General features: G+C 43.6%; 2 protein-coding genes across 4 annotated transcripts in view; one reads left to right on the top strand and one right to left on the bottom strand.

Moving 5' to 3' along the window:
- sgce (sarcoglycan, epsilon) overlaps positions 1-14,140 on the bottom strand; it is a 27,849-nt gene extending 13,709 nt beyond the window's left edge. The window contains exons 1-4 of one of the 3 annotated variants that reach the window (XM_052472609.1): positions 13,822-14,140; positions 5,505-5,627; positions 5,057-5,214; positions 4,091-4,163 (exon numbers count right to left, since the gene is read on the bottom strand). In XM_052472609.1, coding sequence (XP_052328569.1) covers positions 4,091-4,163; positions 5,057-5,214; positions 5,505-5,627; positions 13,822-13,858 — 391 coding nt within the window. In that variant the 5' untranslated portion in view covers positions 13,859-14,140. The remainder of the gene's footprint in view (positions 1-4,090; positions 4,164-5,056; positions 5,215-5,504; positions 5,628-13,821) is intronic. The other 2 variants (XM_052472608.1, XM_052472610.1) reach the window with 2 other exon arrangements.
- The window catches only part of ppp1r9a (protein phosphatase 1, regulatory subunit 9A), a 113,387-nt gene continuing 111,500 nt past the window's right edge, over positions 12,254-14,140 (top strand). The window contains exon 1 of the mRNA XM_052472600.1: positions 12,254-12,546. The gene's annotated coding sequence lies outside the window, so the exon portion shown is untranslated. The remainder of the gene's footprint in view (positions 12,547-14,140) is intronic.

Raw genomic sequence — 14,140 nt, 5'->3', positions numbered from 1 at the left:
CTATTAATTACAATCTACATAATAATTCAAATTTCTTGTTGCTGCGGGAATATTTTCCTGCTGTGGCAAACTGGCTCAAATTAAGATCCTACACCTGTACTGTAGCTGTAGATCTCAACATGAAGAGCATTCATAATACTGTTTTAATCTGCCCTATACACAATCATTTGTTCCCTATAGGAACACAGAGTGAGGCATTGGTTACTGTGGTACTGGGTATGACTTTATTGCAAGTCACAGAATAAATGTACTGTTACAATCTAACTACTTCAAATCAAATCAAATTTTATTTGTCACATACACATGGTTAGCAGATGTTAATGCGAGTGTAGCGAAATGCTTGTGCTTCTAGTTCCGACAATGCAGTAATAACCAACAAGTAATCTAACTAACAATTCCAAAACTACTGTCTTATAGACACAAGTGTAAGGGGATAAAGAATATGTACATAAGGATATATGAATGAGTGATGGTACAGAGCAGCAAAGGCAAGATACAGTAGATGGTATCGAGTACAGTATATACATATGAGATGAGTATGTAAACAAAGTGGCATAGTTAAAGTGGCTAGTGATACATGTATTACATAAGGATGCAGTCGATGATATAGAGTACAGTATATACGTATGCATATGAGATGAATAATGTAGAATATGTAACATTATATAAGGTAGCATTGTTTAAAGTGGCTAGTGATATATTTACATCATTTCCCATCAATTCCCATTATTAAAGTGGCTGGAGTTGAGTCAGTGTCAGTGTCAGTGTGTTGGCAGCAGCCACTCAATGTTAGTGGTGGCTGTTTAACAGTCTGATGGCCTTGAGATAGAAGCTGTTTTTCAGTCTCTCGGTCCCAGCTTTGATGCACCTGTACTGACCTCTCCTTCTGGATGATAGCGGGGTGAACAGGCAGTGGCTTGGGTGGTTGATGTCCTTGATGATCTTTATGGCCTTCCTGTAACATCGGGTGGTGTAGGTGTCCTGGAGGGCAGGTAGTTTGCCCCCGGTGATGCGTTGTGCAGACCTCACTACCCTCTGGAGAGCTTTACGGTTGAGGGCGGAGCAGTTGCCGTACCAGGCGGTGATACAGCCCGCCAGGAAGTTTGTGAGTGCTTTTGGTGACAAGCCGAATTTCTTCAGCCTGCTGAGGTTGAAGAGGCGCTGCTGCGCCTTCTTCACGATGCTGTCTGTGTGAGTGGACCAATTCAGTTTGTCTGTGATGTGTATGCCGAGGAACTTAAAACTTGCTACCCTCTCCACTACTGTTCCATCGATGTGGATAGGGGGGTGTTCCCTCTGCTGTTTCCTGAAGTCCACAATCATCTCCTTAGTTTTGTTGACGTTGAGTGTGAGGTTATTTTCCTGACACCACACTCCGAGGGCCCTCACCTCCTCCCTGTAGGCCGTCTCATCGTTGTTGGTAATCAAGCCTAACACTGTTGTGTCGTCCGCAAACTTGATGATTGAGTTGGAGGCGTGCGTGGCCACGCAGTCGTGGGTGAACAGGGAGTACAGGAGAGGGCTCAGAACGCACCCTTGTGGGGCCCCAGTGTTGAGGATCAGCGGGAGGAGATGTTGTTGCCTACCCTCACCACCTGGGGGCAGCCCATCAGGAAGTCCAGTACCCAGTTGCACAGGGCGGGGTCGAGACCCAGGGTCTCGAGCTTGATGACGAGCTTGGAGGGTACTATGGTGTTGAATGCCGAGCTGTAGTCGATGAACAGCATTCTCACATAGGTATTCCTCTTGTCCAGATGGGTTAGGGCAGTGTGCAGTGTGGTTGAGATTGCATCGTCTGTGGACCTATTTGGGCGGTAAGCAAATTGGAGTGGGTCTAGGGTGTCAGGTAGGGTGGAGGTGATATGGTCCTTGACTAGTCTCTCAAAGCACTTCATGATGACGGAAGTGAGTGCTACGGGCGGTAGTCGTTTAGCTCAGTTACCTTAGCTTTCTTGGGAACAGGAACAATGGTGGCCCTCTTGAAGCATGTGGGAACAGCAGACTGGTATAGGGATTGATTGAATATGTCCGTAAACACACCGGCCAGCTGGTCTGCGCATGCTCTGAGGGCGCGGCTGGGGATGCCGTCTGGGCCTGCAGCATTGCGAGGGTTAACACGTTTAAATGTCTTACTCACCTCGGCTGCAGTGAAGGAGAGACCGCATGTTTTCGTTGCAGGCCGTGTCAGTGGCACTGTATTGTCCTCAAAGCGGGCAAAAAAGTTATTTAGTCTGCCTGGGAGCAAGACATCCTGGTCCGTTACTGGGCTGGATTTCTTCTTGTCGTCCGTGATTGACTGTAGACCCTGCCACATGCCTCTTGTGTCTGAGCCGTTGAATTGAGATTCTACTTTGTCTCTGTACTGACGCTTAGCTTGTTTGATAGCCTTGCGGAGGGAATAGCTGTACTGTTTGTATTCGGTCATGTTACCAGTCACCTTGCCCTGATTAAAAGCAGTGGTTCGCGCTTTCAGTTTCACACGAATGCTGCCATCAATCCACGGTTTCTGGTTAGGGAATGTTTTAATCGTTGCTATGGGAACGACATCTTCAACGTACGTTCTAATGAACTCGCACACCAAATCAGCATATTCGTCAATATTGTTATCTGACGCAATAGGAAACATATCCCAGTCCACGTGATGGAAGCAGTCTTGGAGTGTGGAGTCAGCTTGGTCGGACCAGCGTTGGACAGACCTCAGCGTGGGAGCCTCTTGTTTTAGTTTCTGTCTGTAGGCAGGGATCAACAAAATGGAGTCGTGGTCAGCTTTTCCGAAAGGAGGGCGGGGCAGGGCCTTATATGCATCGCGGAAGTTAGAGTAACAATGATCCAAGGTTTTTCCACCCCTGGTTGCCCAATCGATATGCTGATAAAATTTAGGGAGTCTTGTTTTCAGATTAGCCTTGTTAAAATCCCCAGCTACAATGAATGCAGCCTCCGGATAAATGGTTTCCAGTTTGCAAAGAGATAAATAAAGTTCGTTCAGAGCCATCGATGTGTCTGCTTGGGGGGGGGATATATACGGCTGTGATTATAATCGAAGAGAATTCTCTTGGTAGATAATGCGGTCTACATTTGATTGTGAGGAATTCTAAATCAGGTGAACAGAAGGATTTGAGTTCCTGTATGTTTCTTTCATCACACCATGTCTCGTTTGCCATAAGGCATACGCCCCCACCCCTCTTCTTACCAGAAAGATGTTTGTTTCTGTCGGCGCGATGCATGGAGAAACCCGTTGGCTGCACCGCCTCGGATAGCGTCTCTCCAGTGAGCCATGTTTCCGTGAAGCAAAGAACGTTACAGTCTCTGATGTCCCTCTGGAATGCTACCCTTGCTCGGATTTCATCAACCTTGTTGTCAAGAGACTGGACATTGGCAAGAAGAATGCTAGGGAGTGGTGCATGGTGTGCCCGTCTCCGGAGTCTGACCAGAAGACCGCCTCGTTTCCCTCTTTTTCGGAGTTGTTTTTTTGGGTCGCTGCATGGGATCCATTCCGTTGTCCTGTTTGAAAGGCAGAACACAGGATCCGCGTCGCGGAAAACATATTCTTGGTCGTACTGATGGTGAGTTGACGCTGATCTTATATTCAGTAGTTTTTCTCGACTGTATGTAATGAAACCTAAGATGACCTGGGGTACTAATGTAAGAAATAACACGGGGGGAAAAAAAACTGCATAGTTTCCTCGGAACGCGAAGCGAGGCGGCCATCTCTGTCGGCGCCGGAAGTTACTTGTTTAGAGTACTAGGCCAGTTTTCAGTCAATTGCAGACAGTGGATTTTCAGATAGCGCTTTCAGAAGTGTGCATGTTGATTTGCACAGCTGTGAGTCCCGTGTTGGGACTGTGTTGACCCTTAATTAAAAAATTGTCGGTATGGTTGAGTGTATGGTGTTAGCCTCTTAGGTTGATGTATTCTGGATAATATATTGATATATATTATGTGAATGTTATTCAGCCATTTTTCAAGGAAATATAACAATTAGCTTTAGGGTATTTTAGTCAACATCAGAAGCAACCCTCTTGATTTAAATTAAAAACATCTTGCTTCATCATGTCCTCACTAAACGTTTGTCTCTCTCTCTTTTTCTTACCTTCCGTGGACATTATGTTTATGACCAAGTTGTGCCGGGCCGTTTCGAAAGTGCGTCTGTTATAGGCAGTAATCTGGAACAAATAAGGGTAAAAGTTTAAGCCCAAATCACTACAGCTTTATGTCCTAGGCTGAGGCTCGCCGGCGAGGTCCGAGCCAGATGCAAACATATTCCATAGTAGAAGGCTCAGAGAGAAGAAGGAATTGGGGCACTGCATCCTACAGGAACATTCCTACAGGGAACCTGGATTTGAGAACATGCTACAGTAGTTTAGACACATCTAAAACCCTAGAAAAAAGCTATATCACAATGCACCATGTGACAACATTTGCATATGTGCAAAAAACCTATTAATCTACCTGTGAACATAGAGTATCACAGTATGCGTCATAATACCCAGAAACAGTTCAAATAAGGGCTGTGTTTCATGTAGGCTTACCATGGAGTGTTTCTAAAATCCCTTATGGGAAAAATGAATGGTGGAAAAACGATTGGAACCATTTTCCTGCTTTTTTTTTTTTACCCATTTTATGGGTATTATGACACCTCCACTGTGGGGCTCTATTGCTGGACTACATCATGTAAATTATACCCCTAACCACTACTATGATTGTTACAGGTTGGGCCCACATATCTGACTGATAGGAAGGACCCTGGCTGGCAAACTTAACTGCGGACAAGACCGTGTGATTGTTCAAAACATTCATTGTTATAATGTATTCATTGACTGATTGATTGAATCTACAACTTCTAATGTACTGTAGTTTAGTGTGTGTGTGTGTGTGTGTGTGTGTGTGTGTGTGTGTGTGTGTGTGTGTGTGTGTGTGTGTGTGTGTGTGTGTGTGTGTGTGTGTGTGTGTGTGTGTGTGTGTGTGTGTGTGTGTGTGTGTGTGTCAGAGAAAGCTCCACTGTTCATAACTGCAGACAAACAACTCTAACTCCTTTAGCATCACACGGAGCCAACACCTCTATGATGGTGGCCTTGCCCACGTGTTCGGCAGTGGGGGATCCGTAGAGCACCCCATCGCTGTGGGAGGTTCTCTGGATGTACCGCAGCCAGCCTGGCCGGTCTGGGTAGCCCATCAGGTTGGTGTTGAAGGTGATGGGGTCGTTGCTGGAATCCCCTGTACGGACAGACGTTGGTACATGTACAATAAACGCTTAGCCTAGTAGTTAGTCAACGAGGCCCTGAGAGTGTGATTTGAGACTGAGAGATGTAAATTCTACTCTGACACTGACATTTATGGTGATATTGATACGGTGTCTGTATTTGCTGTACTGTAGCTTAGCGAAATATATTTTATATATTATATTAGTATTTATCATAAATAGGTAGTCTACTAGTAGTAATAGTACAATTAGTCATCTGGTTATTATTGAATTGACAGATCCAATGAGGAACACAGACACAGACCAGGTTTGGGATAGGGGGGAAACTCTCCTTTGAAGTGTTCTCTCTCCAGGACATGGACAAACAGCACGCCTGCAGACGGGTAGACGTTCCGGTCGGCGTGCGACCTCGACAGGATGGTAACCACTGGAGCACAGAGAAAGAGGACACAGAGGTTATTAGCCGGGACTCCTGTGTGTGTGTGTGTGTGTGTGTGTAAGTGTGAGAGAACGTCACAGTGTGTGTGTGTGTGTGTGTGTGTGTGTGTGTGTGTGTGTGTGTGTGTGTGTGTGTGTAAGTGTGAGAGAGAGCGTCACAGTGTGTGTTTGTGTGTGTGTGTGAGAGAACGTGTGTGTGTGTGTGTGTGTGTGTGTGTGTGTGTGTGTGTTTGTGTGTGTGTGTGAGAGAACGTCACAGTGTGTGTGTGTGTGTGTGTGAGAGAGCGTCACAGTGTGTGTTTGTGTGTGTGTGTGAGAGAACGTCACAGTGTGTGTGTGTGTGTGTGTGTGTGTGTGTGTGTGTGTGTGTGTGTGTGTGTGAGAGAGCGTCAGAGTGTGTGTTTGTGTGCGTCCGTTTGTGTCTTCATCATTACAGCCCCTGCCAAATGCATTCAGAAGGGAAAAATGACTCTTTACAAGGTGAAAATCCCCATTAAAACATGTGAGGGGGACGTGCTGTTGTCTCTTATGGTTTTCAAATCATTTGGGCTCATGACTGATAAATCGGCGTAATCTGGGTGCCAGTCTATTTCTGCTTCAAAGGAGCAATCTGCAGTTGCTACATCCATTTTTTTAAAACTTTTAAACTAACCAGGTCCATAATTATTGGCACCCTTGATAAAGATGAGCAAAAAAGACTGAAAGCTTTTTGAAAAAGGCTGTGTCATTATCCTCACAAGGGGAGGGTGCTGGAGTACTGAAAACGGGATCCAATCATTTTTAACCCCAATTTTCTAAAGATTTATTTTATTACTTACTAAAAAAAGTATCTTTCTCTTAGTAATTGTATTCGTATAATATAATAGAATTTGAAATGTTTTGAGCATGCAGTATTGCTCATTATTTGTAGAATTTATTTTATACAGTCATTTTTTCCTCATCTTTATCAAGGGTGCCAATAATTATGGACCTGACTATACATTTTAGTCTTACCCAGAGTGACTTACAGTAGTGAGTTTATACATTTTCATACTGGTCCCCAGTGGTACTCAAACCCACAACGCCGACGTTGCAAGCGCCATGCTCTACCAACTGAGCCATACGGGACCATATACCTATTGATTATTGAAGAATATAAACTGGATGGTTCAAGCCCTGAATGCTGATTGGCTGACAGCCGTGGTATATCAGACCGTATACCACGGGTATGACAAAAACATTTTTTTTACTGCTCTAATTATGTTGGTAACCAGTTTATAATAGCAATAAGGCACCTCAGGGGTTTGTGGTATATTGCCAATATACCATGGCTAAGGGCTGTATCCGGGCACTCCGTGCTGCGTCGTGCTTAAGAACAACCCTTAGCCGTAGTATATTGGCCATATACCACACCCCTCGGACCTTATTGCTTAAATATAACTTAATCTGCCTCTTGTGCTTAATTCAACTGTCGTACCCCAACAGAACCTAAAAATAAGCTTGTTTTAGTCATTTGTTTGTAAACAATGTAAATGTAAACAAATACTGTATAGCCTCAAAACATGGTTAGTCAGTCCCTGTATTCATAGTTCATAAGTTTGAGAGTGGTTACATTTCTCCAACGGCAGGGGTAACTGTTTTGTTATTGTTCGAACTGCAGATTTCCCATTAACCAAATTGTTTTCTTGCCAAACAAGGCCAGTACTATATAGCCAGAGAGGTTTGAATTATTCAGTCTCTTTGATATAAGCCTAACACTGATGAGTCCAAGAACAGTCAGCCAGGCACCAAGGCTACAGGCGACTTGTCAGTAGTTGTTAAGGGCTAAAGGCCTATGATATCAGCAACCAGAGAGTCAGAGGGTCAGCGCAGTGAATGGTTGTCAACAGCAGTAAGTAGCACCAGCACTGGGACTGAGTCAGCCTCTTAAAGCTACAGTCTGGGATTCAAGCAAACAAATGGCTGCCCCGCCACCTGTTTATGTAAACAGCTGTCGAATGGGGGGTACTGAAAGGGTAAGACAGTTTTGAAAATGTCATGAGGCATTTATATGTTATATTCCCCAATAATCAATGGCTCTATATCATTCATGTTAAAGTACAAAAATGGTTGTCCCAATCCCAGACTGTAGCTTTATGAAGCACAATAGCGCTGCTTTTCTTCTCTGTCTCATACTCACTGACTCCCATTATACCAGAGTCTATCCATTTACAACACAAACACACACTTATTCTTTATTCAGGAAGTGTTGCAGAGGCAAATGGCAGCTCCTCCTCCCCCTCCTCCTCATCCCCCCTCATCCCCCTCTCTCCCTCCTGCTCCTCTACTCTGGTTTGACAGAGCTCTTCTTCTTCTTTCTTTTTCTCCATCCTCCTCCTCCAGTGGGTAGGAGCTACGCTTTTAATCACCATGGGAGATTGAGTGTGCTGGGATGGGAGGGGGAGGGAGAACTGCAGTACATTGTGTGTGTGTGCGTGTGTGTGTGTGTGTGTGTGTGTGTGTGTGTGTGTGTGTGTGTGTGTGTGTGTGTGTGTGTGTGTGTGTGTGTGTGTGTGTGTGTGGGTGTGTGTGTGTGTGTGTGTGTGTGTGTGTGTGTGTGTGTGTGTGTGTGTGTGTGTGTGTGTGTGTGTGTGTGTGTGTGTGTGTGTGTGTGTGTGTGTGTGTGTGTGTGTGTGTGTGTGTGTGTGTCAAAGAGAGAGACAGCTCCACTGTTCATGACTGCAGACAAATAAATCCAACTCCATTTGCAGCAAATGGAGCCTGGAAGAGCTGAAAAAAAGTCCCTACTCCCTACTGGAAAACATGTTACCATAATCTTCATTCTTCATCATTATTAAGACATATTGGGAGATTTAGGCCACTTTCCCGGACACAGATTAGGCCTAGTCCTACCTGGACTAAAAAAATCACTTTCAACGGAGATGAACATGATTTTTAGTCCAGGATTCTGTTTCCCAGAAACCGGCCCATAATCTGTAGTTAATTGGAGTTACGTTAAACACTGCAAGAGTCCATATAATGGGTTAAACCACTCTGGAACAGAAGAGATTACAGGCAACACAGTCAGATTAAGGTAACACAACACACACAGACACTAGCCTATGTCCTATCCAGTACACACAGACACTAGCCTATGTCCTATCCAGTACACACAGACACTAGCCTATGTCCTATCCAGTACACACAGACACTAGCCTATGTCCTATCCAGTACACACAGACACTAGCCTATGTCCTATCCAGTACACACAGACACTAGCCTATGTCCTATCCAATACACACAGACACTAGCCTATGTCCTATCCAGTACACACAGACACTAGCCTATGTCCTATCCAGTACACACAGACACTAGCCTATGTCCTATCCAGTACACACAGACACTAGCCTATGTCCTATCCAGTACACAAAATTGTTTGAAGTCCAATCAAAATCAGACTGTGAACAAATGTCTCGATAGACTATGTAAAATGCCCAAATAAATCTGTGAAACCCATCTGAAGCAAAACACTAAACCTTAAAGTGTCCCAGATGTCTTTTGTCCCCGGGGACCTGGTCACAGGAAAAGGTGGTCAATGATCTAAACGGTTCTATAGATATGAAATAAGCACAGGGTTGGGATCTGCCATAGAACCTGCCTGGCAACTGCTATGATCATTGAGCTCTGGTGTAGGGATATTACTAGCCTATAGCTGAATGTTGTTTCAACATCACCACACTGACAAAGCTATATGTGGGGCGGCAGGTAGACTAGTGGTTAGAGAGCGTTGGGCCAGTAACCAAAAAGTTGCTCGATCGAATCCCTGAACTGACGAGGTAAAAATCTGTCATTCTGCCCTTGAAGAAGGCAGTTAACCCATTGTTCCCCGGTAGGCCGTCTTTGTAAATAAGAATTTGTTCTTAACTGACTTGCCTAGTTAAATAAAGGTTAAAAAAAATGTTTTGCTGCATAGTGCACTACTTTGACCAGAGCACTAGGAGCCCTGGTCAAAAGTAGTGTACTAATGTACAGTTGAAGTCAGAAGTTTACATACACTTAGGTTGGAGTCATTAAAACTTGTTTTCAACCACTCCACAAATTTCTTGTTAACAACCTACAGTTTTGGCAAGTTGGTTAGGACATCTACTTTGTGCATGACACAAGTCATTTTTCCAACAATTGTTTACAGACAGATTATTTCACTTATAATTCACTGTATCACAATTCCAGTGGGTCAGAAGTGTACATACACTAAGTTAACTGTGCCTTTAAACAGCTTGGAAAATGACAGAAAATTATGTCATGGCTTTAGAAGCTTCTGATAGGCTAATTGACATAATTTGAGTCAATTGGAGGTGTACCTGTGGATGTATTTCAAGGCCTACCTTCAAACTCAGTGCCTCTTTGCTTGACATCATGGGAAAATCAAAAGAAAACAGCCAAGACCCCAGAAAAAAATTGTAGACCCCCACAAGTCTGGTTCATCATTGGGAGCAATTTCCAATCGCCTGAAGGTACCACGTTCATCTGTACAAACAATAGTACGCAAGTATAAACACCATGGGACCACGCAGCCATCATGCCGCTCAGGAAGGAGACGCCTAGAGATGAACGTACTTTGGTGCGAAAAGTGTGAATCAATCCCAGAACAACAGCAAAGGACCTTGTGAAGATGCTGGAGGAAACAGGTACAAAAGTATCTATATCCACAGTAATACGAGTCCTATATCGCCATAACCCGAAAGGCCGCTCAGCAAGGAAGAAGCCACTGCTCCAAAACCGTCATAAAAAAGCCAGACGACAGTTTGAAACTGCACATGGGGACAAAGATCGTACTTTTTGGAGAAATGTCCTCTGGTCTGATGAAACAAGAATAGAACTGTGCGGCCATAATGACCATCGTTATGGTTGGAGGAAAAAGGGGGAGGCTTGCAAGCCGAAGAACACCATCCCAACCGTGAAGCACGGGGGTGGCTGCATCATGTTGTGGGGGTGCTTTGCTGCAGGAGGGGCTGGTGCACTTCACAAAATAGATGGCATCGTGAGGAAGGAAAATTATGTGGATATATTGAAGCAACATCTTAAGACATCAGTCAGGACATTAAAGCTTGGTCGCAAATGTGTCTTCCAAATGGACAATGACCCCAAGCATACTTCCAAAGTTGTATCAAAATGGCTTAAGGACAACAAACTCAAGGTATTGGAGTGGCCATCACAAAGCCCTGACCTCACTCCTATAGAAAATTTGTGGGCAGAACTGAAAAAGCATGTGCGAGCAAGGAGGCCTACAAACCTGACTCAGTTACACAAGCTCTGTCAGGAGGAATGGGTCAAAATTAACCTAACTTATTGTGGGAAGCTTGTGGAAGGCTACCTGAAACGTTTGACTCAAGTTAAACAATTTAAAGGCAATGCTACCAAATATTAATTGAGTGTATGTAAACTTCTGACCCACTGGGAATGTGATGAAAGAAATAAAAGCTTAAATAAATCATTCTCTCTACTATTATTCTAACATTTCACATTCTTAAAATAAAGTGATCCTAACTGACCTAAAACAGGGAATTTTTACTATGATTAAATGTCAGGAATGATGAAAAACTGAGTTTAAATGTATTTGGTTAAGGTGTATGTAAACGTCCGACTTCAACTGTACATAGGGCAGTGGTTCCCTGGGGGTACTTGAGAAGACTCATGAGACCTACTGATCTACTGATAAAATGCACATGAGGGATACTTCAGTGGTACTCTGGGCAGAGCAAAGTTCAGTTGGTGTTAAAGTAACCGAAAAAGTTGGGAACCACTGGTTTAGGGAATAGGATGCCACATAAGGTGCAGCCCTCTCACAACACAGTCAAGCTTATTTTCTAAAACCACATGACAGTTACAACCACAGCCAAGGTCAAACATTGACCCTTCTTTTCAGAGACTCTTGATGTGGTTTAATTAACACATGTTGTCCACAGATGTGTCCGTTCATAGAGGGAGACTTACTAGAATGGATATCCACATTCAGGTCAACATTCCCAATTCTATTTCTATGTCTCAGCCCAGATGGCCTTCCCCAGGTCACTGCCAGATGAAACCTTAGAGACTCCAACAGGGCGGAATCCCAACTGGCACCCTATTCCCTACATAGTGCACTACTTTTGACCAGTGCCACATTGATCCTGGTCAAAAGTAGTGCACTAGCCTATATAGGGAATAGGGTGCCATTTGGAATGCAGTCCAGCGACTCCAAACAAAGAAAGCAGAGATCATTGGCTACGCTAGCGACAGGGTGTGCTAATAGCATCAGATCTGCTTACACCTGGTTCTCTGGGCACAGCAAGGCCTTCTGGAGACGATGAACCAACAGCCCCCTCTAATACATCAACCATTCATGGTTAATGCTCAACTCCCTAACCATGGCAGGACCCATCACACACACACACACACACACATGCATATTATCTATGGTACACACACAAAACACACACCTTGCCATGTTCCCTTGCTGCAGATCACTAACAGAATGGATAACCCGCTTTTATGCCTTTATGGACCAACCCGACCTTGGGCACACAGCAGCCTCAGCCCAGAAATAGTCTTTATTAATGTCCTTGGCCACACAGTAAAAAAGAGCTTGTCTGTTGAAAGGCTGGCTTAGGCAGCAAAAGGATGTCCTCTGTCCTGTTGTTCAGTTGAATGTACAGCGGTGGAGGTGGATCTATCTGTCCATTCCGGTCCGAGGGAATGCATGTGCTTTTAGTTTGCATTAAAACTACACAGACTTATGGGAGCACTATTAGACTTGATCTAGCCTGTGGTCTGTCTCTCTAGACTGGAGTGAAACTGTGCTCGGTTACTGGTTCTATAAGCAGCGGTTGCTAGCAGGGGAGGACCACAGCCAACTCAGACGTCCCTACTGTACCTAGACTGAACCTGATGCACAACCATTCTGGACTGAGGTAACTAACAAGGAATATATTTTCTCGCTCCAGGTCATGCGGTATTTTGGAGAGGGCTGTAAACAAGTAGTAGGCTATTGTCTAGGATAGGCAGGCATCAACATTTTTACTATCCACTGGAAAGTCTCTTAAAATGGAAAGTCTCTTAAAAAAAGTTACAGTAACCAAGGAAACTCTCACTTACAGCATCTCAAAATAATACAATTAGGGCTAGTCAGAATTAGACTGTGACTCAAACAAACTGAAGAGCAAAGATTACAAACAAAGCAGAAGAGGTTGCACCACAGTCTGTTACAATCAACACCAATGTGTCCATTAATAGGGAACTACTTGAGTGTGTCACCACCATGTTAAGAGAATAGAGGGGGAGGGGGGTCAGGGAGGAGTCACACAAGATGTTCAACACTGCACACGCCCACTCACCGTCTTGTATGGCAGTTCTCTGCTTCAAACCCAGATTAGGCTGTACATGGATGTTTCTCCCAATCACATCATTGTGTGTGAAACCAGATACATGCACAATGAAAACTTAATAGACCAACAAACACAAACAAAAGCAATACTTATTTTGAATATTTTCTCAAACAGAGGCATGTTTGCAAAAAGAATTTGCTGAATGCTTCACTTGCAATTTCTAGCACATCTAGGCACATGGCAAAATGTACTTATAATCATGTGGTGACATAGGAAATATGTTTTCACACAATATTAGGCCTAATGCATTATTTCGGCTTCTACATAATGTCATGCAAATGTATTCAATTCATAATGATATGACGACAGTATAAGAAATAAAAGATTAAGATAACTTTTGCCCATCAATTGCATGACATACTTAGATGTACTGTAGCTATGTGATATTGGTATGTTATAATAGATGTAGGACAACTGGTTTGAATAAGGTGATATCCGCGAAAGAGAAATGTTGGAGGAATCAGCAACACATCCTTGGAGGAATGGCAACATTATTGCAACAGTACGTTCTAATAACTTTAAATTGTAAAATACCGGTAGATATATGTAGCCAGTTAATTCTACCAATAGCTAATCATCTCATATCCTAAATAGCTAAATAGTGTAGATTTAAACGGCAAGGCCACTATTATCTCCGAATAACGGGATAGAAAGCTAACCAAGGCAGTGGGAAAAAATGACCAACCCATCAACCACATAACGTGTTAGCTGCTGTAGCAAGCTAGCTTGCGACTAGCTAATATTGCTAATACAAAAAAGCATGACTATTTCTCTATATTTCCATTCGAAATTGATACGTACCCATAGAAAGCCATACGACAACAACCGCAGTATCCATATTGCATTTGCGAATGGTTATTTTTTATATGAAAATCTATATTTTTCTAATCGCTAGTGGTTTGACAGACATAACAAGCATCCATGAAACTCCAGCCTCCGCCTCCTCATTCGAACGCTCGCGCTTTCATTGGTCGGTACATCTGGCGCAGAAGCTGGAAAATATCATTCCCGCACTCTATCAAATGGGTATCATAACGCCTATCATAAAAACGGGTGTGATGCAATTTCACCAATTGTAAACATAATCACTATTTTAATTGAGATAATCTAATAAATTAAC

This window comes from Oncorhynchus keta, chromosome 20 (assembly GCF_023373465.1).
Source record: "Oncorhynchus keta strain PuntledgeMale-10-30-2019 chromosome 20, Oket_V2, whole genome shotgun sequence".
NCBI lineage: Eukaryota > Metazoa > Chordata > Actinopteri > Salmoniformes > Salmonidae > Oncorhynchus > Oncorhynchus keta.
Note: the sequence above shows the minus strand (reverse complement) of the source record. Positions and strands in the feature narration are given on the sequence as shown.